The 27,823-nt window shown below is 42.8% G+C and overlaps 2 protein-coding genes across 5 annotated transcripts; both read right to left on the bottom strand.

Moving 5' to 3' along the window:
* Positions 1 to 121: 121 nt before the first annotated feature.
* ZNF501 (zinc finger protein 501) lies at positions 122 to 1,264 on the bottom strand. The gene has a single exon (XM_030305539.3). It carries the CDS (start codon positions 1,242 to 1,244, stop codon positions 456 to 458), a length of 789 nt encoding a protein of 262 aa, XP_030161399.1. The 5' UTR covers positions 1,245 to 1,264; the 3' UTR covers positions 122 to 455.
* On the bottom strand, positions 1,244 to 24,346 carry ZNF502 (zinc finger protein 502). 4 transcript variants are annotated; one of them, XM_036064213.1, is made up of 5 exons: positions 24,258 to 24,346; positions 14,119 to 14,232; positions 12,811 to 13,620; positions 4,355 to 4,429; positions 1,244 to 1,706 (listed from the first exon to the last, which is right to left on the bottom strand). In XM_036064213.1, exons 2-5 carry the CDS (start codon positions 14,171 to 14,173, stop codon positions 1,669 to 1,671), a joined length of 978 nt encoding a protein of 325 aa, XP_035920106.1. In that variant the 5' UTR covers positions 14,174 to 14,232; positions 24,258 to 24,346; the 3' UTR covers positions 1,244 to 1,668. The 4 variants fall into 4 exon arrangements, with proteins under 4 accessions (XP_035920106.1, XP_030161367.1, XP_030161373.1 ...); XM_030305507.1 differs by lacking the exons at positions 1,244 to 1,706; positions 4,355 to 4,429 and having other exon boundaries at positions 10,150 to 13,620; XM_030305513.1 differs by lacking the exons at positions 1,244 to 1,706; positions 4,355 to 4,429; positions 24,258 to 24,346 and adding an exon at positions 23,596 to 24,247 and having other exon boundaries at positions 10,150 to 13,620.
* Positions 24,347 to 27,823: the final 3,477 nt, after the last annotated feature.

The following is a 27,823-nucleotide window of genomic DNA, read 5'->3' as shown; positions in this document are numbered from 1 at the left end:
TCGGCTCAGGTCATGATCTCGCGGTCCGTGAGTTCGAGCCCCGCGTCGGGCTCTGGGCTGACAGCTCAGAGCCTGGAGCCTGTTTCAGATTCTGTGTCTCCCTCTCTCTGAACCTCCCCCGTTCATGCTCTGTCTCTCTCTGTCTCAAAAATAAATAAACGTTAAAAAAAAAAAAGTTTTAAAGATAACCCTAGTAAACATCGTCATTATTCTTTTGAGGATGGGGAAAGCAGGCTCAGAATCAGGTCGTACACCCATTATGTGGCAGAGAAGGCATCAAACTCAAGACTATCTAATTCTGATCTATTTTCTTAACTTTCAGGACACACTGCCTCTTGCTCAACATATAGAACATTCATCCTAGCTGAAGACTTAGTCTTCAATATCTAAGAATTTGGGGGGGAGGGGGGTGGCATTTTCATACAAATCTTTCCACATGGTTTATATCCCAAGTTTTATTCTCCAGCATGAAGCCTCTGGTGTCGAACAAGTGCTGAGCTGTGCCTGAAGGATTTCCCACATTCAACACACTCATAAGGTTTTTCTCCAGTATGGATTCTGTAATGTTCACTAAGGTGTGCTTGCTTGCGGAAAGTTTTTTCACACTCGCTACACTTATAAAGTTTCTCTCCAGTGTGAGTTCTCTCATGTTCAACAAGGGAAGAGTTCTGAGTGAAGGCTTTGCCACATTCAGTACATGTGTAGGGCTTCTCTCCTGAATGAATTCTCTGATGCTGCATGAGGCATGCACTCTGATTAAAGGCTTTCCCACATTCATTACACTTATAAGGTTTAACTCCAGAGTGACTTCTCTGATGACGAGTAAGGCAAATGCTCTGACTGAAGGCTTTGCCACATTCAGTGCATTTATAGGGTTTCTCTCCAGTATGAATGCGCAGATGTTTGATAAGGGAAGGGCTCTGACAAAAAGCTTTGCCACATTCAGTGCATTTATAGGGTTTCTCTCCAGTATGAATTCTCAGATGCTGAACAAGGATTGCTTTTGTTTGAAAGGCTTTCTCACATTCATTACATTTATAAGGTTTCTCTCCTGTGTGAATTCTCAAATGTTGAGTAAGATTTGACTGTTTACGGAAACAAGTTCCACATTCACTACATACATAGGGCTTCTCTCCCGTGTGAATCCTCTGGTGCTGAGTAAGAGACGACCTCTGAGTAAAGAATTTCCCACATTCACTACACCTTGAAGGCTTCTTCTGCATGTTAAGTTTCTGATGGTTCATTTGCAGTGAAATTTGGCGGGCATTCGTGCTGCTTGTAACGCACTCAAGGAACGTCTGTCCAGTAGGTGCAGTTTACAGGAAACTGTCTCTCAAGTTCGTGATACTTACAAGGTACTTTCTCAAAGATGACTATGGTTACAGTAACACTGTCCTGGGAATGTTCTGTGTGTACGTGTGCATGTACTGTACTCTCAGGCATTCCTGCAGGATGCCCCTCCTCTTCCTTGTCCGGCATGTATCGTCACCTTCTCCAATTGTAAACCCCTGATGACCAGGTTCCCTGACCCTCGACATCCTCGTCATCTTCCACAAGTCACTTAACACTGTTTGTTACATCAGGCTTGGTCTTCTTGCCTAAAAAAAAAATCATGAAGGAAGATGTCCTCTGTGCAGAACAAGGGACCTGCATTGCAGAATCTTGATTTTATCCTCTTCTCAATAATATATACAGATCACAATAACCTGGGGAGAAGATTAGATCATAGAGAGAAGAGATTACGTAGTGACATATCTTGGGAAATCTATACAATTCCCTATCGTGATTGTTTCTGAAACACTCAAGTACTAAAAATTAATCCAGGTAATTTAAGATGATCCAGAGTGATAAACGGTAGAATGTGAAAAGGATAAGTATTCTAATCTTGGGTAAACCGTTAGGGAAAAGTACTACCTACCTATAGTCTCTAGTCCTCAAAAAACAGATGAAAAGTAATTCCATTTCCTTAGGATACCTATAAGCAATGTCTTGCTCGTGCTGCTTGGGAAAAGTACAAGTTTACATCATTGTCTAGTGACAATTAGAGTTTCTCTTTTAAGATTTCAAAGGTATTCCAGGCTGTTACTTTTACCGGGTCCATCATCCCAATCCTTCCTATTCACTCACCTTGATAGGTGTCTCTTTGGACCTCTCTCTCCAAAACATTCAGCATCTGTAGCTCTCCCCTGTGTCTAACTGGAAGATCTTTAGGTTTAAAAACTAGAGCCTTGCTTACTGAAAGCAAGTAAGATATCATTGCTTTGTTTAGAGAAAAATTAGGATAGGGGTGGTCCTTGGGGAAGAGATTCCCATTAGACAGTAACTTGACTATACCATCATGGTCCAGAACCCAGCCTCACCTGTGACACTTTAAAGTGCTTCAGAATGTGATGTATACTAATCAAATTCACAAGATGATACAGAAAACAGAAAGTCACTTTGCTGATCTATAATGAGAAATTGATATGCTGCATGTCCAGCTAGTTGACACACTCTCTCCACTACAGCAAAACTGCATGGGAACCAAATCATCGTCATCAGGACACTCCTTAGAACTGGAGAAAGAGAAGTATTTAGATGATCTTAATGGCATCAGACTTTGAAATCCCGATGCTCTGAATAAGGGCACGGAATCTGAGAACAGATGTTCATGTGCCACACATTAGCAACCTCCTCCCTGGATGGTGCTGAAGACACTGACACATTCTTCTTCTCTGAGGCCGCTTTTTATTTCAATTTTTAAATATACGTTACATATGAATATATCCTCACTTTAAAATACTCAAATAGGGGCGCCTGGGTGGCGCAGTCGGTTGAGCGTCCGACTTCAGCCAGGTCACGATCTCGCGGTCCGTGAGTTCGAGCCCCGCGTCGGGCTCTGTGCTGACGGCTCAGGGCCTGGAGCCTGTTTCAGATTCTGTGTCTCCCTCTCTCTCTGACCTTCCCCCGTTCATGCTCTCTCTCTCTCTCTCTCTCTGTCTCAAAAATAAATAAACGTTAAAAAAAAAAATTTTTTTTTAAATACTCAAATAATATAAAAGTATGTAGGATAAATTAGTCATTTTTCATCACCGCCCACCCTACCCAAACAAACCCAATCCCTTCCCAGAGATTATCAAGTTTGGAGTAGATTCATTCAGTCTTTTTTCTATATATTTTTATACACATACCATTTGCTTCTTTCTGCATAAATAAAATTGTTCTATAGGTTCTGCTGCTCTGCTATTTGCTTTTATTTATTCATTTTTTTCCCAGTAAAGAATGTGTCTTCAGGATCATTTTTTCTTGGTCCATACGGATCTACTGGGGCTGAGAGTTGGGACACACTGGGATCTCTGCACAAATTGTATAAAATCAGAGACTGGTCTGATTGGGCATTACTGTACCACACTGGTGGTTAAATATATTGAATATTTTTCCTGACTGTATCATCTTTATCTTCTGTATAAACTTCCAGTGTAAATATGCTGTATACAAAAATTAACCCCATATGGTTTCAATAGTGAAACATAACACCCAAACTCTAACCACACTTTTCTTTCCTTTATTTTTATTGTCTCAGAAAGTTTTGTTTCGTTTTGTTTATTACAGATACAAACAATGTATGCTCATTCTAAAACAGTCCACAAAGGAAATTACTTGACATCCCACCACCTAGTGAAAATACAGTTGGGTTTTTTGATGACCTTTCTTCTAGGCATGTGCATGTGTACATATATTATGCATACATATTAAACTACACTGAATCCTTCAGACCATAGTCACAACCTATTCACAGAGTTCCCATAACCTACGAATCCAGTTCACACCGTGCTTTTCTTACTGAATTTAACAGATCCCAGGCTCCATCTTGCCTTCTGATGCACAAGAACAGAAGTTGCCATTACTTAGACTCTTGTGCCAAACAGAGCCGGGAGCCCATTCATATTCCCTGAGGAGACACTTAAATCGCCTTTGTGATGGGTCTTCCAGTAATATACCACCAGTTTTCTCACATCTGACTGCTACACCATTAAGGCATTATACCAAGCAGTTCAGTGAAGCTGCCAGATGTTCCACCAGATAACTGCAGAAGGGGTAGCTACTCTTGCTACAGTTTAAGTACATGTGATATACAATTAGTACATTCTCTGATCTGTCCTGTAACCAGTTACTTCATTGCCTGCTTCCATAACGGGCCGCACTCACTCTGATTGGAATAAGGTGGGCCCATTTCAGGGTGGTTCTGTGTTTTCAGTCTGCAGCGTTTAGGTGTGGTGGTCACTGGTGGGTCCCACTGTAGGTCTGCCACCACTTCTGAATGAGCACCCCCGTTAACAACCCATCGTGGGCTCTTTAGTTAGATTTCACTTACCCAGAGATAAGCTGTTAGGAACACAAGCGACACTGGTTTGTCTCCTGGAACCTTCTCTTGAGGGAGGGCAGAAATCTAAGGCATGGAGGAAGGAGAAAAAAGCACCCAGAAATTGTCAGCTGCTGGATTCAGAGGAACTCAGGAATAGCCCATCCCTAACCAAATAACTATTTTAAGTCTGAATGAAGAATATCATTATTCTCCTGAAAAGAGTATTACCAATGACAAAAATCAGTAAGTGGGTAGTCTTCTGAGAGACCTGACAGTGCACAAAGAAAGGGGGCAGGTGCTCCTAAGGACTATCCTGGGGTAAACATTCCTCCACAGGAGATAAGGTTGGAACCGAAGCCCCCCCCCCCCCCACCTCTCCGCCCCCAGCCCAAATCTACTGGAAAAGCCGTTGACTTCAAAAGCCAAAAACTGAGGCTACAGTAGAGGACATTACAACAAACATTGGCCTGATTCTCGTCTGGGCTCTGCCACTAACTTGTTCAATGACCTGAAGCTAGTCACTTGGTTTCATCTGTGATTTGTTTTCGTATCTGAAATGAAAGTGGAAAACTAGTACAAATATTCAGTGATCCTTTGATTCTAAAAACAGATGGGAAAAGAGCAAAAACCTCAGGTCCAGTCCGTCTGTGGTTGAGGCTGCTTATTGAATTCATTTACTTGGAAAATACTGATTGAGCAGTTACTATGCATCAAACAGTGAGATCAGCTCTTCTTGAGAAGAGGCTGAGTCAACAGCAAGGAAACTCCCCTACAGTTATCTTCCCACAATCCGAAGTAGAGGAATTTCAGGAAAATAAGACTGCATCTCTGTAAAGCAGAATCTCCAAGGAAGGACAGGGGAAGTCTTTTAGGGGAGTCTTATAGAAGATGTTCAGGACCCCTCTTCAGAGGAAAGGTTTTAAGAACTCCCTCTGAATGGAAAGGAAAGAACACTCTAGCAAAAGGCGCGGATCTGGTTACCAGTCTAATCGGTCCCAATCCACAAACACCTTCTATTTGACACTGAACAAATGAATTCAAACTGCTACTCAACTTTAATATTCAGCTAAAATGTGAACTGTACACTTCTCGTTGGTGAAAAATTTTTGACTTGCAATGCCCTTTCTCCTCTAGATTCCCAAAGGATTTCACATGGCTCTATTGTAGCACTTTCCACTGGTTTGATGCTCTGATAAAATGTCTTCCTCCACTAAACTTGAAGTATGCCATTGGCTCCTCTGGGTTTGAATCCCTGTTCTACCATTTATTAGACAAGAGATCTTGGGTAAATTACTTAACCTTTCTGAGATCTGTTTTCAAAGGTTACATGGCTGGCGTTGACAATAACTACTTAATAGGGTTGTGATGATGCATGAATTAGTCAATACATGGAAGTATTTAGGAAAATGCCTTCAACAAATAGGACCTGCTGCTAAACGTGTCTTCATATAGTACCTATTTTGTTGCTATTAGAGGATAAAAACTTAAAGTAAATTGCAAACTCTCACCTATACTCATTCAACCCACGCAACTCTGCCAACTGGAAAAGCAAGGAACAGCATTCGCTTCTGGAAACCAGAAAAGCGACGCACCCAGAAGTTCGCTTCCTCCCTCAAGTACATACAAATGGAACCCGGGTCTCCCGACTCCCAGACCAGGGCTCTCGAACAGCCTTCTCCTTTCCCTCTTCAGGGCAAGCTGGCCCCCGCTGGCGGCGCCCGACCCCCGCTCCAAAGGTTCCCGCCCGCCGGGAAGGAAGAGGCGCTGCGGGGGGCCGACCCCGGCTCGGAGGGTGGCGCCGCGACGAGATCACCGCAGCCCGGCACGGCCGACTCAACTCCCACGGTGCTGTCCGCGGCACCGCCCGCCACACGTCTGGACACTCGGCGTCGGGACGCTCCCAGACAGCCTGGACGCCGGGCGGGCGTGACGTCAGCAGCCCGCGCCGGTCGGAACCACTGCGGTCTCCTCTCTAGGAAGGCGGGAGCGGCTTCCTCTCGCTGCTTCCTCCCCGGCTCAGAGCCAGGCTTCAGCCCGACTCGGGAGCCGCCGCTGCGGAAACAGCCCGCAAACCCACCGCACCAGGCTCCCTCCCACTGTAAGGACACCAAAAGGGTGAGAGGCTGGTGGCCGGCCAACGAGGCGCTCTTATTACTCATTCTGCAACCTGGCCATGTTTATCTTCCTAAAAACTCTTCCACGTCACTGCCTTTTGGAGGTCTTCCCAAGGGTTTCACAAAGCGGGCTTCAGCCTTCCTCACATTCTCACCTGCCAGAAAATTGGCCTCCTCACAGGAGCCCCAAACACCCTCTGCTTCAGGATCTTTGTTCAACAGTTGGCCGAAAGAATAGGTCTGTTTTCAGCTTAAGTCCCGGATTCTCAGCGTGTAAACTTGGGCAAGTTACTTTATTTACCTCTCTGTCCCTGTTTCCTGACTTCTAAAATTGAATAGTGGTACCAAATTTCATAAGGTTATCATGAATATTAAATGGAGTCATTGTGTTACTACTAAGACCTCCTGGCACTTCAGAAGAGTTTGGTAAATGTGCATCCATCCCATCGTGCTCCGCAAATCCCAGCAGCCCTCTTTGTTCAGCATTGGCTTCAAGGGACCTTCCCAGCCCTCAAGGCCCCGGTCCCCCCCGCTGCAAAACTTCAGGTCTTGCTAGGACTCCTTCAGGAAGTACTTGCACATACAGGCACCTCTTGACAATGTATTCCTGGGATGAAGGGCAGCAGGGCACCTAATCCGCTTTCACGCAGGATAATAGGGCACATGATCCACTTCCAGGCGTTTGATCTGCAAGCCCTGGAAAATGAGGCTGTCTGCTCACCATATCCCTAGTGGTTAATCCATAGGGGGTTAAACACTTGAAAAAAATGAATGAGATGCAGCAGAGAAGTTATCTGCTCAAACTTCCAGCCTGGCTGTTTTACCAAAATGAAGTCCCCTCAGGAGGCTGAAATTAGGAGTGGAGATGCCCTGTACTAAGGTCATCGCTAACCATGTACAGCTAAAAAAGAACCCTTTGTAGAACTGTCAGCTGACATGCCAGGGAACAATAATGTTGCGCTCCCCTTACTTTTTACCAAGTGTCACATTCTCAGCACATGTTTGAAATCAGGTAGCAAGTTCTTCCCCTGCAAGCCCTGACATCCCACGGGCCAAAGAGCCTAGGCCAAACCATTTTTCCTTAACTTTTAGGCTTCAAAGAATCTAACTCAGCAGGCTCTGCTGTGTGGCAACTAGCTAGAGTGGGGTACCCTAGGCAGAGCAATTCACTGGAAATATGGATCTGGGGCTTAACATAATTTGGGCTGAGCTTCTTCAAAGAGGTAGAAAATGGAAGGGGTGAGGGGGGAAGTGGACACCAAAACCATTCCACAAAACTAAAATGACCTTAGTCCTGTGGTGGCCAGTAGCTGAAGGAGAGTGAAACCGAAGCCACCTGAGGTCAAAGCTACACTTCTGCATTATGTAGGAATAAAGGCAAAATCAAAATGCAAAACCATTTTATTTCTCACACTCACACACAGGAAGGTCTGAGGGCAAAAAAGCTTTTTCATCTAAAAGGAGCTCTCGGGGCACCCAGCTGTCTCAGTCAGTAGGGCATGTGACTCTTGATCTTGAGATTGTGACTTCAAGCCCCATCTTGGGTACAGAGATTACTTAAAAAATAAAATCTTAAGGGACACCTAGGTGGCTCAGTCAGTGGAGCATCCGACTTCAGCTCAGGTCATGATCTCATGGTTTGTGGGTTCAAGCCCTACATTAGACTGTGTGCTGGCAGTGCAGAGTCGGCTTGGGATCCTTTCTGTGTCCCTCTCCTTTGCTGCCCCTCCCCCACTTGTGCCGTCTTTCAAAATAAAAAAATAATAAACTTTCAAAATAAATATAATCTTAAAACAAGCTCCTCCCATCCTCACAAGCAGGGCAAGAGTGGAGCCCTAAGTGGTCAACTCTATAATAAACAACTAAAGGGGCATCATGGAACAGAAGTATGACCAATAAAGAGAAATCTGGAGGAAAAGCAAGAAAAGATACAGGAATTTAAATTTCACATGACACTTACTAGCGGTGTGACCTTGGGCAAGTCCAACCACCTGTTGTCTCTATTAGTTTTGAGGATCTGATGTGGCCTCATGCCATGTCCTTCTGAAATCACATACTACATTTCAGCACACTGAGAATAAGCAACATATTCCAGCTCTTTATCATCCCGAGCCAAGGAAAGCCATGAGCTCAGGAAGCGCTTCCGTGGTTGGGATTGCTACTAAGCTCGATCGCTCTCCCGCCAGGCCAGCATCACTATCCAGCTCCTGCTTATTTCAGGGATATTCCAGCTGAAGTGGTTGTGCTTCTACAGCTGCATTTGCCTCTTCCGGTTGACCCTGACATCAATGTGACGTCTGAAAATACTCGGTTAAATTGTGATGGGACATTTAAATGGCTAGTTTATAACAAGTGGAGTTTTGGGGGGTTTTGCTACAAAAGGTTACTTTCTCTTAAGAGACCCTCTGCTTAATACAACCACACCATCTGTATCTCGGGGAAAGGTTTGGAGTTCTCGCACCTGGCAAACACTTCATGGACACGCTCCTATACTTACCACACCTCCTTTCTGCTGGTAACTGTGGACCTAAGTTATAGCCTGGCAGGGAGGCATGGAGAAATGTCTGACTCAACATTTTAGTGTAGCTCAACAAATATTTACTGAACACACTCTAAATTCCAGGGACTGTGGATACAAACCTGAATAAATATCACATGGCCCCAGCTTTGACAGAGCTGATAGTTCAGTGGGAAAAAATCTGTAAACAAGCCATTACAATGTAACATGATAAACAAAATGAAGATCTAAAATACAAAAATAAAAAATATGTGAGGCCAGACACAGCTTCAAAGGAGATGTTGCATGAACACGTTCACAAGTGACAAAGGGGAGCTTCCCAGGCAAGCAGAAGGAAGGATATTGAGGCAATAAAAACAGGATGTGCAAAAGGTGCCAAAGTTGAGTCCAGCAGTGATGGGGAATCATGGAATTTGCACAATGGAACAGCATGCAATGCAGGGAATGGCACCTGAGGATGATGATGTAGGCATGGGCCAACATAGGAGCCTTATGTGCCTTTTAAGGGGCTAGAATATTCTGAGGTAACAGCAGCACTGCTAGTTGTGTCTTTCAAAGACCATCAAGAAGAAATGTGAAAGACCTAGTGGGGTAACTGGAAGACTGACTGGGAAAATAGGAAAATGGTCTAGGAAATAAACTGGGGAGTGGACTAAAGCAGTAGCAATGGAAATGGCTTTGAGATTTAGGAGATGTAAGCAGGATACAGTGGCTGCTTGGATACGAAGACTGAGTACAAGATTGACAGAAGGGGCATTTCCAGGATTTGGGGCCAAGCTAGAGTAAGTAGGCACATGGTTGGCCAGAGAATGAGAGAATTTTGCCAGGAGCAAATATTTGCAAGTGTGAGAATATGGGATAAGGAGAGTGGAAAGATGACAAGTTCCTTTCCTTCCTGTTTTCCCAGGAAGTGAAAATGGTACCATTTTAAAAAAGAGTTGTGTCTATTTTTAAAAAGCTTTCGAGGGGCGCCTGGGTGGCGCAGTCGGTTAAGCGTCCGACTTCAGCCAGGTCACGATCTCGCGGTCTGTGAGTTCGAGCCCCGCGTCAGGCTCTGGGCTGATGGCTCAGAGCCTGGAGCCTGTTTCCGATTCTGTGTCTCCCTCTCTCTCTGCCCCTCCCCCATTCATGCTCTGTCTCTCTCTGTCCCAAAAATAAATAAACGTTGAAAAAAAAAGCTTTCGAACAAAAAGTTGGAGATGTCTCATCCTTAGATTTCCCATTTCTTCCTTAAGAAAACTCTCCCAATTCTCTCTAATCTCAAGACTCTAAAGATAGTAGTGTATAAATATTCTAAACACCTACATAACCCAGGAAGTTGCTAAAGTTTCTGGTGGGCAAAGTTTGATTAAAATATATTAATTCAACAATTATTTATTACACATTTACTATGTGCCAGCAATGAATTCTTTAGCGTTATTTTCACTTAGTACAAATACATCAATATTTCCTTTCAATAATATAATTTTTCATGAACATGAAGTTTTAACAGGGTTATTTTTGTCCATAAAGCATTGATTTACTCAATTATTAGTTGCCCTGTGGCAGGTTTTGAAAATATACTCTTCACAGCTAGAGAGGAAAAGAGTGATATTTCTGCCACGCTCCTATTCATGGTAACTAATAGCTCAAACCACTACTTACAAGACAGTTGCTCTGGAAAAAAATTAATACTGAGTTCTAAGTAACCAACCATTCCAGAATCAACTGACTTTGTTTTTAACAGTCATTATTTTTGAAACTGTATAAACTTCAGAGCATAGAAACTCTTCCAAATACCAGACAATGGCTATCCTCACCTCATCTCTCAGAGCTCAAGCTCTGGGTAGCAGTGAAGAACATGAAAGGGAGTAAGGAAATAAAGGAAAAAAACATGCCTTCTCTCTTAAAAGAATAAAATACCATCATAGTCAGTGGCTAACTGTGCTGTCTCAACATTCAAGGATTTGAAAAAGAGGTAATTCTCTCTAGAACACTTTCCAAATTTATCCCATGACAGTGTTTCCCTAATTACACCTAACCTGCAGGGAAGGGTAAAATATCCAAGAATAAGATAGTGCCAATAAAAACGGAAACACCTGAAACCTAACTAACCTGTTTATAGCTACCAGTGGCACAATTAAATGAAACCTAGCCCTCCCCGCTACAATGACCAACATTCTCTTAAGGACTGGTCCGGCAGCCCTGAATCCAGCCAACCTAAAAGGCTGTCTTTATCACCAATGGTTTCCCCTCCCTAAACACCCATTAACGGTTGTTTGGACGTTGTCCCTCAGCACCAGCAGCCTAGCACATACTATGTCCCTCCTGGGTAAGTCAGTGTTCCTCTGGGACAAAGGTTGGACCTTCCTCTTCCTGGCCCTCTGAGCAGATCTGACTTTGCAAACTGGCATCGCTCAAGATAAGTTTCTCTTGACCTCCTACTTCCACTTTAGCCCCAAATTGCCTTCCATCTTGAAAGGATCAGGAAAGATCTCCCTCACCCTGAGAAAAGCCTTCTTCACTAACATATCTGTAGACATAAGCCCAGTGCTTGCCACATACCCCCTTATTTGTTGAATGAATAAGGATTCTTTGTTTTCCCTTATTTCCGCCTCTCCTTCATGAGACCACGTCTACAGATCACATGTTGAAAGCAGCCTCAGATACCTGGAGGCTACTTAGCACTACCTCAGAACTCTTGCCACTTTCACACTGAATGTTTGGGAAGGCACCTCAGCCTACTGGCCAGAGAACACAGGTCACAAGCTGGGAAGGTGGGGCAGGAGTGCAGTAAGGGAAACACAAGTGCTAACTAAACAATGGCACCTCAAGGTATGAAAGTCACAAGAAGTGGCAAGCAGCAAAGATTCATCTGAAAAGCAGGGAACTTCCTTTCTACCCTGAATTCCCAGATGCCCAGCTGTAGGCTCTGCATTCTCCAAGCTCCCGCCTCCATAACTGGAAATACTCTTCTGAGTGTAACAGTCGGTGCTCCCTCCAGGAAATGTACCTGCCCCCCCCCCCCCGGCCCCAGCCAGATTCCTAGTCACTATTTCTAGAGAAGCTGTCATAACCTGAATGCCAGGGTTATTCACCATTGTGAAGTTTCTGATGTCTGAAAAGGACTGAACTATGTCTGAAGAATTTTCCACATTCAATGCATTCATAAGGCTTCTCACCAGTGTGAATTCTGTAATGTTCACTAAGGTGTGCATACTTGCGGAAAGTTTTCTCGCACTCGCTACATTTATAGAGCTTCTCACCAGTGTGTGTTCTATGATGTTCAGTAAGAGATGAGCTATGAGCAAAGGCTTTCCCACATTCTTTACATTTATAGGGCTTCTCTCCAGTATGAATTCTCATATGCTGAGTGAGGCAGGTATTCTGATTAAAGCCCTTCCCACATTCATTGCACTTATAGGGTTTTTCTCCAGTGTGACTTCTCTGATGCCGAATGAGGCAAATGCTCTGAATGAAGGCTTTACCACATTCACTGCATTTGTAGGGTCTCTCCCCTGTGTGAATTCTCTGATGTTTAGTGAGTGGGGTGCTCTGAGTAAACGCTTTGCCACATTCCTTACACTTATAAGGTTTTTCTCCAGTATGAATTCGCTGGTGTTTAATAAGGGATGGGCTCTGACAAAAGGCTTTGCCACATTCCTTACATTTATAGGGTTTCTCTCCAGTATGAATTCTCTGATGCTGAGAGAGGTTTGCCTTTGTTTGAAAAGTTTTCCCACATTCATCACATTTATGGGGTTTTTCCCCAGTGTGAATTCTCTGGTGTTGTGTAAGATTTGAGTGTTTACGAAAAGAAGAGCCACATTCATTGCATAAATAAGGTTTCTCACCAGTGTGAATCCTCTGATGATGAATGAGGTGTGTGTTCTGATTGAATGCCTTCCCACATCGATTACATTTGTAAGGTTTCTCTCCAGTGTGAATTCGCTGATGTTCAGTGAGATGTGAATGATTGCGGAAGGAATTCCCACATTCATTACATTTATAAGGTTTCTCTCCAGTATGGATTCTCTGATGCTGAGTAAGAAATGACCGACACCGAAATGTTTTCCCACACTGCTCACATCCATATGGTTTTACTCCAGTGTGAATTCTTTGATGTTGAACAAGGAAGGAGCTACGACTAAAGGCTTTCCCACATTCCTCACATGCATAGGGCCTCTCTCCAGTATGAGTCCTCTGATGCTGGGTAAGGGATGAGCTCTGAGTAAAAGTTTTTCCACATTCGTTACATTCCCAAGGCTTTTTCTGTGTAGAGAGGGTTGGACATTTACTCTGGTCTGAAATCTCATTGGTGTGTGTGCTACTTGTCTCCCACTGATGTAGGCTCTCTTGTGTAGAAACCCTGAGATGTGTAACAAAGCTTGAAGTCAAAAGTAAGCTTCTCTCAAAATTATATTCTTGGCTAATCATTTCAGGAGATGCTTCCTTGTGGATAAAAGTTATTCCCCCAAAACCTCCTTCTTTGAAAAGACATGATCCAGGAACCTCTCCAGAAGGGTTTTCCTTCATGCTCTCACATGCATATTTTTCTCCAAATGTAGAATCCTGGTATGCATCGTCTTGTAATCTCTTTGCTACTATCCCTGGTGAATCAATTTCAGAGACATCCTGCTCTGGAACAGACTTGCTCATCAAATCTGAAAGAAGACATCAGAGTGAATATCTCTCGTGCAGGCCAGAGGGGAAGCCCCAAGTTACAGGGGCCTAATTCTGACGTGACTCAATAATGGCATATAAGTAAGGGCCAATAAAAGCAAGTAGAGCAAGTAATTCAATTACAAGTGGTGGAAGAGATCTGTGTTAGGGTAAGGTGACCACCATTAATAAGGTGCCCCACAGAAGAGGAAGTGAGAGAACCAGAGACAGTAGAAATACAGGGAAAACAATGAAGATCAGGGCGTGGTTTGTATTCAGAGTGGACCATGGGCAAATGGACAAGCGAATGCTGGAAAGGAGACAAAATGAGTACTGGGGAAAGTTGGTCCCAGGAGACGCTCACCCACATCTTCCCCAATGTCCCCCCAGCATCCTTAAAACACAGGGTAATCTTCCTTCCTGAGCTTCGGTCACTTTCTCTTATACAATGTCCAAAGTCCCGCTGTCTGTCCCCCTGGTTTTCCCTTTTGCTCACTCACCTGGACAAACCTCTCTTCCGAGCTCTTGCTCTTCAGCTCCTTGCATATTCAACATCCACAAATCTTCTCTTTGCTTTGATAGGAAAACACTTCAGAGTTGGAAAACTGGGAGCCCTGCTCATAGGGGGAAAAAAGGTGGGGGAGGGGATATCACTGTCCCAGTAAACAGGAAAATGAGAAAGAACGGTTGCCTAGGAACACTATCTACTAACTGACACAAAATGTCTAGATAGCAGAGTGACTGCATCAGCACAAATCGCAGTGGGCTTCCAGCCTTCCAGCTTCACAAATGCCATTGGTCAGCTGTATAAAAAGTGACGGCCAGACTGACACATTAGCAAACACTCAAGCGCTGGATGAATAAATCAGAATGATACCTATGAAGTGGATGGAAGTATTCACGTTAATTAGTGCCCTGTCTTTATATACAACAATCCATATAAAAAGTCAATATAATCAAAAGTTGCACAGGGAAATGGCCTCACAGTAAAACTAATGCTTTAAAGTCTGATTCACTCATCTCCACTATATGCTACGGAGCTGGACAGTAGTGAGGGAACTCTATTTGTACAACTTGAAAGTATACTGATTGCCCTTTCTTCTAGAGGTCAGATCAACTAAACAGTTTCTCTTCAGGCACAGCTCAACATGAAGAGTGTAGGCTGCAGTTTAAAAGGGAAAAAAATTCATTTAAATTGTGAAATAATTTTTCACTTAGGAAAAAAAACTGCAAAAATAGTACAGAGTTTCTCATGTTTGTAATATTTAGTCACAACTGTTCATCCAAAAATGTCTCTCCATATAATCCTGAAGTGAAAAAGAAGAATCTGCAGCATTATTTCAAGGAAATAGGAAGACAGAGATGATTTCACCATAACCGAGTGCTCAAAACACATGTATGCATGGCACAAGTGTACTGAAATACATAAGGCTGGTACTGTGGTATTCTCATCCAAAGCCTGTGGCTCTGCGCTCAGTGTTAAAGGTTTAAGAGCATTCTATCTGGGATTTCCTGATCCTATTCTATAAGGGGCATAGAAAGAACCCACAACACAATCCTATAGAGAACCATGAAGTAGAGTGGGGTTTCAGTACAATCAGAGGTAGTGAAGAAAAAGTCAGACGTGCCCCGACCTGCCCAGAACTTACATTACAGCTGGACAAAGACGTTAAAGTGTAGTTACAATTATGGGAATTACAAAAGTAGAAATATGAGATGCTGGAATGTAGAGCAGAGGGGCCCTGATGTAGTCTGGGAAAGAAAGCCTCGCTGAAAAAGAGATAAAAAGGAATGAGACAGGTGAGGACAGAAGAGAATATACCAGAGATATGAAATGATACACAAAAGGAATCCTGCTCAGTACTTTAGAAAAATGAAAAAGAGAGCCAGTAAGACAAACTATTAAGCACAAAAATAAGACATGAAGCCTGAGGCAAGAAAAAGCCAGATCAAATCCAACCCTGAAAAACATTTTAAGGAATTTACCTGAAAGTGAGTAGAAAGCCACAAAAGGAATATGAAAAGGTTTGGGGGCAAAAAGTAACATGAGTATATCTACTGTTTAAACAAAAAACATATCCTGGGGCACCTGGGTGGCTCAGACAGTTAAGTGTCTGACTTCAGCTCCAGTCACAATCTCAGAGTTCATGAGTTTGAGCTCCGCATTAGGCTCTGTGCTGACAGAGAGAGCCTGGAGCCTGCTTCGGACTCTGCGTCTCCCTCCTCTCTGCCCATTCCCCACTTGCACTCTCTCTTTCTCTCTCAAAAATAAGTAAACACTGGGGCGCCTGGGTGGCTCAGTTGGTTAAGCGTCCGACTTCAACTCAGGTCATGATCTCACAGTTCGTGGGTTCAAGCCTGTGCTGACAGCTCAGAGCCTGGAGCCTGCTTCGAATTCTCTGTCTCCCTCTCTCTCTGCCCCTCCCCTGCTCATGCTCTCTCTCAAAAAATAAACATTAAAAAATTTTTTTTAATAAATAAACGTTTAAAAAAAAAACCCACACATCCTTCTGCCCATAGCACAGAGGAAAACTGTGTATGAACGGTGGAAGGTGGAGAGGCAAGATGAAGGCTGGAAGCTTCCGTGGGAGGTTGTTTCAGCAGTCCAGTAAAGAGACTGGACCAACTAAGAGACAAAATCCACAGGACTGGATGAATATTTAGGAGAGGTGTAAGGGTGAGGGAGAAGTCAAGATAATTTGCCAGTTTAGGGCTTGAGTGATGACAGTGGCCTTTAGAGAGAACGGGAACACTAGTCTGGAGAGAAAGAAGATACTTGTAGTTTTCAAATATCCAAGTAGAAACTAGACTTACATATCTGGAATACAGAAGTGTCATAAAGAGAGTAATTAACATCCTGGGAGTAACAGATAAAACCAACAAATGAGTGTGGCTAGGAAAACCTCAACAATGAGTTTACATATTTAAAAGGAAGTTTGGGGTGCCTGGGTGGCTCAGTCGGTTAAGTGTCCGACTTTGGCTCAGGTCATGATCTCATAGTTCGTGAGCTCAAGCCCTGCATCAGGCTCTGTGCTGACAGCTCAGAGCCTGGAGCCTACCTCAGATTCTGTGTCTCCCTCTCTCTCTGCCCCTCCCCTGCTTACATTCTGTCTCTCTCTCTCTCTCTGAAATAAACATAAAAATTTTTTTTAAATAAAATAAAAATAAAAGGAAGTTTAACTCTGGCTTTTGATTTTAGAGATTCCTAATCCCCAAAGAGAAATAAATAAAAGAATTTAATATATGAGAAAATTGGCATTTCTAGTCATACAAAATTGATTACTTATGAATTATGTTGCAACTGTTGCTTACCTGGAAAAAAACACTTAGTAAGATTCCTACCTCACACCATATACCAAAATAAATCTAAACTGATTAAAGGGTTACATACAAAAAGTGAAACCACAAAATATTAAGAAATGACTGACTTTAGGATTAGAGAAGACTTTTCTAAGCATTATGCAAAAAAACACAAACCACAAAGGACAAAACTTGATAAATCTGGTCACAGAAAAGCAACAATCTCTATATCCAAAATACAAATAAAATCAAAAGACAAAATCTGGGAGAAGTACTTTTGATTTATACATCAAGGAGTAGATGGACCTAATGGATAAAAGACTTCTTATTAATGAGTAAGGAAAAAAGATGAACTCATAAAAAACATGGGAAGTATAACATAGAGCAAGAATTATAAAAGACAATAAATAAATAAATAAATAAATAAATAAATAAATAAATAAATAACAAAAGGCCAATAAACCTATCAAAACAAAATTCCATCTTGGTGGTAATCAAAGAAATTGAAAAGAATAAAGAATCTATTTTTAGGTCAAATTGGAAATTTTCTTTTTAGTGCTAAAAGTCAAGACTGGCAGGGGCATCTGGGTGGCTCAGTTGGCTAAGCATCCCACTTTGGCTCAGATCGTGATCTCATGGGTCGTGAGTTTGAGCCCCGGGTAGGGTTCTGTGCTGACAGCTCAGGGCCTGGAGCCTGCTTCAGAATCTGTGACTCTCTCTCTCTCTGCCCCTCCCCCACTCACGCTCTGTCTCTATGTCTCTCAAAAAATAAAAATAAATGTTTAAAAAAAAAAAAAAGACTGGCAAAGGTATGGGGAAAGAGCTTCTCATATACCAGCAATGGGAACGTAAACTAGTACCATTCTCCCTCCTAGAGATACTTTGGCAATATACATCAGGTCTTAAAGTTGTAGGCTAAGTTGCGGTTGGAATACAGGATCACCATTTTGTGGGTATAGGAACTCAGATAAGAATATTCACTATCTGGGGCGCCTGGGTGGCTCAGTCAGTTAAGCGTCCGACTTCCGCTCAGGTCATGATCTTGCAGCTCGTGAGACTGAGCCCCGCGTCAGGCTCTGTGCTGATAGCTCAGAGCCTGGAGTCTGCTTCAGATTCTGTGTCTCCCTCTATCTCTCTGCCCTACCCCACTTGCATTTTGTCTCTGTCTCTCTCAAAAATAAATAAACATTAGGGGCGCCTGGGTGGCTCAGTCGTTAAGCGTCCGACTTCAGCTCAGGTTATGATCTCGCAGTCCATGGGTTCGAGCCCGCGTCGGGCTCTGTGCTGACAGCTCAGAGCCTGGAGCCTGTTTCAGATTCTGTGTCTCCCTCTTTCTCTGACCCTCCCCTGTTCATGCTCTCTGTCTAAAAAATAAATAAATGTTAAAATAAATAAATATACATTTAAAAAAATTTTTTTAAAAATAAAGAATACTCACTAAGTATATACAATGTATCTCAGAAGGTCCTTAGAGTCATCAGTATGCCTATAAAATGCCTATATTCTTCAAATAGTAGAATAGTAATTCTACTAATAGAACTCTCTCAGGGCGCCTCTCCGTGGCTCAGTCTGTTAAGCATCCCACCTTGGCTCAAGTCATGAACTCACAGTTTGTGAGTTTGATGCCCGCCTCCAGCTCTGTTCTGACAGCCCAAAGCCTGGAGCCTGCTTCGGATTCTGTGTCTCCTTCTCTGTTCCTCCCCTGCTTGCACTCCTTCTCTCTCTCAAAAATAAACAAAGATTAAAAAAAGAAAAAGAACTTTCTCAGAAAGAAGGAACTTCTCAAAGAAGAAAAAAGCTGTATTCTTTTGTTACCTGTAAAAAAAAAAGGGGGGGGGGGGGGCCTGGGTGGCTCAGTCGGTTGAGCGTCAGGCTTCAGCTCAGGTCATGATGTCGAGGTCTGTGGGTTCGAGCCCCACGTCAGGCTCTGTGCTGTCAGTTCAGAGCCTGGAGCCTGCTTCGGATTCTGTGTGTCCCCCTTCTCTGTCTCTGCCCCTCCCCCACTCATGCTCTGTCTCTGTCTCAGAAATAAATAAACATTAAAAAAAAAAATACCCTGCAATGTTGTTGGAAAACACAATCTTTCTACTAACGGACACTGATGCTTAGCAAATCATGGTACTTTCATGTGGTGGCAATTATATAGACATTAAAATAATTAAAAATGAAAATATGTGATCATTTGGAAAAATATGCTCTATATAAATGAAAAATATGCAGAATATAAAATTTTAAAGTACATAATACTATCAAGCATATATGTTAAAATGTGCATATGAGGGGCGCCTGGGTGGTGCAGTCGGTTAAGCGTCCGACTTCAGCCAGGTCACGATCTCGCGGTCTGTGAGTTCGAGCCCCGCGTCAGGCTCTGGGCTGATGGCTCAGAGCCTGGAGCCTGTTTCCGATTCTGTGTCTCCCTCTCTCTCTGCCCCTCCCCCGTTCATGCTCTGTCTCTCTCTGTCCCAAAAATAAATAAACGTTGAAAAAAAAATGTGCATATGAATAAAGTCAAGAAGGAAAATTAATCATCAATCACTATGGTAATATGGTATATTATGAATGATTTTCCCTTCTACTTCCCAAATTTCCCCTATTATCTACATCTTGCTTTCTTTTTTAAAAACTGACTTAAATCTCTAAGAATATATATCAAATTGTTTTGTTTTGTTTTGTTTTTCAAATTGTTAACCGTGATCATCTCTGAAGAATACGATTATGGTAAACTTTTGTCTTAAGGCCTATCTTTGTGTAATGTTTTAAAGTTTTCCTGTAAGAATAAACAGCTTCAATAATCAGAGAAAAAAGGGAAAAAATATAATCAGCGATAAGCACAGAAATTTAAGTACAAAAATCACACTGTTAATATAATTGTAAAACAACAGGCAAATAAACATTGATGGCATATCGATACAATAGATTTTATAACTCTTAAAAGTCCTATTCTCAAAGAATATTCATGAGAAAATATAGTATGTTAAAATAGGAGAATACAAAACCAAAAATCGGAAACACAAGAAACAAACGTTGAAGACAACGTGGAGAAAAAGAAAGCCTCGTGCACTGTTGGTGGGAATGGAAACTAGTGCAGCCACTGTGGGAACAGAATGGAGGTTCCTCAGAAAGTTAAAAATAGAACTACTCTATGATCCAGTAATTATACTACTAGGCATTTACCCAAAAAACACAAAAACATTAATTCAAAGTGATACATGCACCCCTATGTTTATTGCAGCATTATTTACAATAGCCAAATAATGGAAGCCGCTTAAGTGTCCATCAGTAGATGAATGGATAAAGATGTATATATACACAATGGAATATTACTCAGCCATAAAAAATAAAATCTTGCCATCTGCAACAACATAGAGCTAGACAGTATGTTAAGTTTAATAAGTCAGAGAAAGACAAATAGCGTATGATTTCACTCATGTGGAATTTAAGAACCAAAACAAACGAGGGACACCTGGGTGGCTCAGTTGGTTGAGCATCCCACTCTTGATTTCGGATCAGGTCATGATCTCACAGTTCGTGGGATCAACCCCACATCGGGCTCTGCACTGACAGTACAGAGCCTGCTTTAGAGTCTCTCTTTCTCTCTCTACCCCTCTCCTTCCCTCCCTCAAAAATAAATAAATAAACATTTTTTAAAAATGAGCAAAGAAAAAAGAGAGAGCTAAACCAAGAAACAGACTCTTAACCACAGAGAACAAACTGATGGTTCCCAGAGGGCTGATGGGAGGGGGATGGGTGAAATAGGTGATAGGGATTAAAGAGTACACTTATCAGGATGCCTGGGTGGCTCAGTCAGTTAATTGTCCAACTTTGGCTCAGATCATGATCTCATGGTTTGTGGGTTTGAGATCCGAATCAGGCTCTGGGCTGACAGCTCAGAGCCTGGAGCCTGCTTTGGATTCTCTCTCTCTCTCTCTCTCTCTCTCTCTCTCTCTCTCTCTCTCTCTGCCCCTCCCTGACTCATGCTCTCCCACTATCTCAACAATGAATATATTTTTTAAAAAAGGTACACTTATCACGATGAGCACTGAGTAATGTATGGAATTGTTCAATCACTCTATTGAACACCGAAATATAATACTCTGTGTTAACAATACCGAAATTAATATTTAAAACTTTTTAAAAAGGGGAACACCCGGGTGGCTTCTTCGGTTAAGCATCCAACTTCAGTTCAGGTCACGATCTCACGGTTTGTGAGTTTGCGCCCCACATCAGGCTCTGTGCTGACAGCTCAGAGCCTGGAGCCTGCTTCAGATTCTGTGTCTCCCTTGTTCTCTGCCCCTCCCCCACTCGTGCTCTGTCTCTCAAAACATTTAAAAAAATTTTTTTTAACTTTTAAAAAAGGAACAAGAGAAAACTACATAAATTTGATTTTAGAAAAATTATCTAAATGCCTGCTTGATTTTGTTGTATTCGCTCTGCTGGTCTCTTAGGTGTCATGAAGTCAAGGGGTTGTTTGTCTTGTTCACTACAAAATTCCTAAATGCTTATTACAATATCTGGTTCTCAATGGTTACAGGGGAAGATTGATTCTCAGTGGTTATTGTTCTGAAATGGGGTGAGGGCAGAGAAGCAGAATCTGGCAACTTCATAAACTTTTGTGTATGGGAACTGGAGAACCTTTTAGTGAATGAATCTGCAGAGAAATACAGCATATAATTCTCAGGACTCCTGCCTTTGCTCATGAATGAAACTGATAACCTCAATCTAAAACTTCAAAGGTACACCTTTTAACTCTGCTACAGTAATGGCTCAAGGACATATTAACAGCTCTCAAAAACCTGGACCTCACTGACTAATTGGAACCATCAGTCTTGATATATAGATGTAATGGTTGTTAATATAAGAGCTACACTCTGGAAGAAAAGACCTTAAAAAGATCATTTTGGGGGGGCACCTGGGTGGCTCAGTCGGTTAAGCGTCTGACTTCAGCTCAGGTCATAATCTCACAGTTTGTGGGTTCGGGCCCTGAGTTGGGTTCTGTGCTGACAGCTCAGAGCCTGGAGCCTACTTCAGATTCTGTGTCTCCCTCTCTCTCTGCCCCTCCCCCACTCGTGCTCTGTTTCTCTCTCAAAATTAAATAAACATTTTTTAAAAATTTAAAAAACCCAGAATGCAAAACATTAAAATAAAAAATATGCATACATATACCAGCACTAAGTAAACATCCAATAAACAGAAACTATTATTAATACACAGATATATACAAAATACAAAGAACAGAAGAAAATCCACCAAAATGTTAACACACTGATCCCTGGGTCATTTAATGTGTTACTTTCCTTTGTCCTTTATACTCTTCTATATATTTCACTTTCCCTACAACAACCATGAATTATTTTGACGGTGAGAGAAACAATCACATAAAACAAAAATGACAGTTCTTGCTCACAGGTTTCACGACCAAAAAAACCAGAAACCAAAACAACAACATCAAAATGCCAGACCAAATGGGTATGGTATTGGCCTCTTGTTCAGAGAAAGATTAAAGTGAACTGAACTGGGAATCAGAAACTGCTGTCACAGCCCATGTGAATGGGCCTAAAGGACTAGCTATTTATCTGACAAAACTGACAAAACAGATAATACCCATGAATCCATTCAGCTTTAACATTCTGTGAATCCTTAACTAAATGAGTTAGTTCATATAAAACATTTATAAAGATGTCTTCCACACGGCAGGCATTCCACAGGGGTCAGGCATCATCATGTTTGATACTAAAATCTACGGAGAAGAAAAGACATCTTGGTGTCAACCCTCTCCTCCAAGCGTGGGTCATCTGAGCTGTCAGCAGTTCATGTCAAACTGCAAATATTTTCTGTAAAGGGCTAGAAAACTAAATATTTTAGGCTTCATGGGCTATATGGTCGGTCTCTGTCATAGCTATTCAACTTTGCCTTTGTAGCTTAAAAACGGAACTAGACAATATATAAACAAATGAACTCGGCTGTGTTTCAGAAGACTTTTTTTTTTTTTTTTTACAGAAACAGGTGACAGACCAAATTTGGCCTGTGGGCCATAGTCTACTAACCCCTTGCCTACAAATTCCCCAGAAAGGAATGTACAGGTGTCTCCACCAATGCCTAGTGTAGAATAATCTGTCAATGATTTTAAGATGATAAAAGGATGTGTCTGAATCCAGGTTTTGGGGAAGAGACAGGTATTGTGGTGAAGGGTAAAAAGGAAAGAAACTTTTAATAGCTTAATCCTGTTAAAAGTAATACAAAGCTAGCTCTCTCCTCAAACCCTATAAGCTTTCTCCTCGCTGCCACCTCCTTACCTCTCACTAATTAGCCAGAAAGGATTATGGGCAAGCCAGGCGGGGTTTTTGATGAATTTGAAGCGACAGTTTCCTCAATAAGGCCACACTTAACTGTACTCCTCTCTGAAGCCCTTCTTGGATTTGTCGGTTGGCCAAAAGTAACCTACTCATGCAGGCTGCAGCAGCACAGTCGATCTCTCTTCTGCACCTTGGGTCACTTAGTAGCGATGTGTCCTTAGACAGTCATCTATTCTTTCCCTATCTCAACATGCTTATTAAGAACTACAGATAATACACTGCGGTTTAGGTCAAATAAATTAGCACAACTGCTTCGAACATTGCCTGATACATGTTAAGTGTTAATAAGTGTAGTTTAAAATATTATCACAAAAATCCGCTCACATCTCTATCTTCCAGCGCTAGACTGGCTGCATCTTCGCAGTCGGCAGGCTCCAACGTCACTCATTCTGTAGCCCCGCCCCTGAGTTCTGGATCATGTTCGGCAAGTAACGGAGAGTAAAATTTTGTAGCCAGACACTGACGTTTCCATATGTGCTATCGCATACATGCTGTCAACTGACTACTGGAAAGTCCAACTTTATAGATCAAGAAACAGCCTCTGTAGCCTCAAAAATTATGACTCAGAGACTCGAGACTAGCCACCTGGTGCGCTTTACACTCCCGCCGTTTCCTATTACGACGGTCCCTAAAAATGTTTCTGAGCTGCAGGATTCATGGCGGGGGGGTGGGAGTAGCTGGTACTCAGCCGGAGAACTCTGAGCCCCGGGACTTCGTTTCCGAACACGGGTCCTAGCTCTTGATCACCTATCTACCCATCACTCAGTCATCACTCATTCGTTCATTCCCTCCACCATGTTCTTAGACTTCTGCTCCGTGCAGGGCCCGGTGCCGAGGCCGCTGGGAGTTCCGGGCCGCACGCGCAGGCAGCAATCTGGGGGGAGATGGGGGTCGGGACAGGCTTTCTACAGAAGCCTCGGCCCGCCGCCCCAGCCGAGGGCGCCCGGAGCCGCTCCTTTCCCCTCCCGAAGGCCCCGCCCGCTCACCGTGAGGTCCGGGGGCTCCCCGCGGGGCGGCAACTACTGTCCCACAGGTGCGCGCCAGCCCAGGGAGCAGGTTTACCCGCCAGGCCGGAAAAGCAGTGGCGCGGCCGGTAGTGCGTCACCAGCGGCTCCTCGCCCCTTGTCGGGCGCATCCTTCCGCTGCCTCTCTAGGAAGCGGGAGGAGCATCTCGATGGCGTGCTCGAAGGCAGCGATTCGGGCCTGGTTTCCCCCCAAAACACAGCCGAGTCCCTGATGTCCCGTTAAAGACTACCTCTGCCCGGAACACAGTGACCACTTCATCCCTCAGGCCGACTGTAGATGGGGTCGTGAGGGTTGGAAAGAGTGCTGGGTAGGAGTCGGAAGGGGCCGTCTCAGCAAGGCGCTAGTCTATTCATCTGCTAAAAACAGCTCCTGATTAAGAACCTCGAAGGATCCATTAGTTAGAATGATAGATTCCCAATCTAGGCCCCCACACACTGACCTCACCCAGCAATATCTCTTATTCTGTTATCATTCACATTCTCTTTTCTATCATAAATGACTTCCCATTGGCACCCTGAAATCTCCGGTCTGTTCCTGACACTGGATCTCTTTTCCAGGATTTGCCCCTCTGGGATAGTCTCCCTCCCTTCTACTTACTCTCTGCTACCTCCCCCATTCAATTTGTACTGGTTCTTCAAGTACCAGTTCAAATCTTTACTTGACCTTTGTACCCAGTTCAAATCTTTACTTGACCTTCACTAGTGTTTACATTCCATTATCACCCCATGAGTAATTCCAGCTCTAGCTGGCTTCCTAAATACACACACTGGTCCACTTTCACACGTTATTAGGGAGATAAACACAGGTAACATTCCCCTCACAGGCAACTATGAAGAACCCAATTCATCTTCTGTACAACTCTACCCAGTTAATGTGGAGCTATTACTTACCATCATATCACAGTGTTTAGCAGTATCTGGCAGAGAAGGTATTCAATAAATATGTGTTGAATCCATTAATCAAATACAAAAGTAAAGTTCAGATTAATTGCATTTTTGAGAAATTGAGAAAAATGTGAATATCATAGCTTAAATCCAGAAAACAAGTTTTTGAACATCCAAAAGGAGCATCTAGCCGGCATATTCCCATCTACTCACCTCAGTCTATCCAACTGCGGTCCCCTTCAGTAGGATGTAAGCTTTGTGAACACGGGAACCTTTTCTCTCTTACTCTGTCTAACCACATCTAGAACAGTGGCTGACACAGACTTGGCACTCAGTAGATATTTGGTGAATGACTGACTAAGCCACCAGAATCAGATTTCTTTCTTGAGCTGAGGAACTCCCCCTTCATTACTGATACTCCACCTGGAGTCTCATCTCTAAACATAAATAGAACACTCAAAATCATGTCATTTTTGAGGAGCACCAACACAAGAGTTTCAAGTTCAGCATCACCGGAGTTATAGGAGATAGGATAGATGGTTATAGTTTATGTTCCAATAAGTTTCATGAGGTAGTTACTCCACATAGATGTATATTTCTTATATCTGAGAGATAAAACTCATGGAAAATCAACTTTCTTCCTCCAGATTACCTACGGCACATATTCTAAATAGGTTAATGTTACTTCCCCTGGGGAAATTAGAAACTCCTGGTAAATCATATTTAACCACCCTTCAATAGAGACTACATGAAGAATATGCCATAAAGATGTCTTGTTTTTCTATGCAAGATGCAACCACTGTTACAATTCACAGTTGCTTACGCAATGTCTCTATCTCCCTTTCTCTCTAACACTCTGTGCCCAATTTACCATCAAGAAAAACAGGCTAAGAGAGTCTGATGCAACCAATATCACACAGACTGTAAGTTAAAGAATCGGCTTAGAAGGCTAGAACTTCAGGCTCCAAACCCAGTGTCCTTTGAAGGTCACGGCAGACAATCCCCTCCCCTTTCCATGATTTAAGTTGCCCCCGTCTAGATCGTCTCCTTTTTCTTTACATTGCTCTAAAGGGGCCAGAACTGGGGCGCCTGGGTGGCGCAGTCGGTTAAGCGTCCGACTTCAGCCAGGTCACGATCTTGTGGTCTGTGAGTTCGAGCCCCGCGTCAGGCTCTGGGCTGATGGCTCAGAGCCTGGAGCCTGTTTCCGATTCTGTGTCTCCCTCTCTCTCTGCCCCTCCCCCATTCATGCTCTGTCTCTCTCTGTCCCAAAAATAAATAAACGTTAAAAAAAAATTTTTTTTAATAAATAAATAAAGGGGCCAGAACTATATACACAAACTTTAGATCCAATGATCACCGTTTTAGCAAAGATATCATGACAAACACTACATGGTGCCCATAAAGTATCCATTGTCATCATTTTCCTTACTAACTAAACCAAATTTTTATTCAGGGTAGCACTGTGTCCAGAATTCTCAACTTGCTTCTCAGCTAGAGCTGGCCATATGACACAGTTCTGGTATAAGACATAAATTATAGAGGGCTTATGAGTGGAGCTTCCAGAACACTGCTGTTTTCCTAATTGAAAAGAACAGACTTGGTTGGAAAATGTTTTGTGTCCTTGGCACTTCTCCCTTCGTGGGACACAATTATGAGGCTGATGATGCAGCAGCCATCTTGTAACCATGAGGTGCAAGCATGAAGATGGTAACCACATTATAAGAATGGCACGACTAAAGGAAAGAAGGGGCTTGGTTTTTGAGTCTCCTGGACGCCTTGTTAAGTGATAAAAATTAACCTCTTTTGGACCATCCACCCTAGTTGGGTTTTTTAATATGTAGCCAAATGCTTTCCCAAATGATTCACTTCTGCAAGGAGAATATATTAAAAAGTATGGTCTACACACCTAAAAGTTTTGTCTCTAGGAAAGATAAAATTACAACTAATTCAGCTTTTTCAGTCCAACCAGGTTGCAGGAAACACAGAGTCCACAGAGGTGAATTTCCTTTCTCTGTGAGATACAGTTACTGAAAACTCGGGGCTTTTGTTTGTTTTTCACCAAAGCAAGTTAAATGAACACACTATTTAGAAATATATATTGGGGCACCTGGGTGGCTCAGTCGGTTAAGTGTCCGACTTAGGCTCAGGCCATGATCTCATGGTTCGTGAGTTCAAGCCCCACAGGGGGCTCTGTGCTGACAGCTCAGAGCTTGGATTTTGCTTCAGATTCTGTGTCTTCTTCTCTTTCTGCCCCTCCCCTGCTCACACTCTCTCAAAAATAAATAAACATTGAAAAAATTTTTAAGAAATATATATTAATAGAAATATATGTTAATATATATACACATATACATACATACATATACACATATGTAAATTTCATCTAAGTGAGATACCCTTGCTAGTAACTCAGGTCTCCTTCTCAAGAGGACAACACAGCCAGTGCTAGATTTTTGAGACACTAAGTATTAAAAGATATGGTGAGACACCCCCAGCTTCAATACACAATTAAAAAGTAATAACCAGGGGCGCCTGGGTGGCTCAGTCGGTTAAGCGTCTGACTCTGGCTCAGGTCACGATCTCGCGGTCTGTGAGTTCGAGCCCCGCGTCGGGCTCTGTGCTGACAGCTCAGAGCCTAGAGC

This window comes from Lynx canadensis, chromosome A2 (assembly GCF_007474595.2).
Source record: "Lynx canadensis isolate LIC74 chromosome A2, mLynCan4.pri.v2, whole genome shotgun sequence".
Classification (NCBI taxonomy): domain Eukaryota; kingdom Metazoa; phylum Chordata; class Mammalia; order Carnivora; family Felidae; genus Lynx; species Lynx canadensis.
Note: the sequence above shows the minus strand (reverse complement) of the source record. Positions and strands in the feature narration are given on the sequence as shown.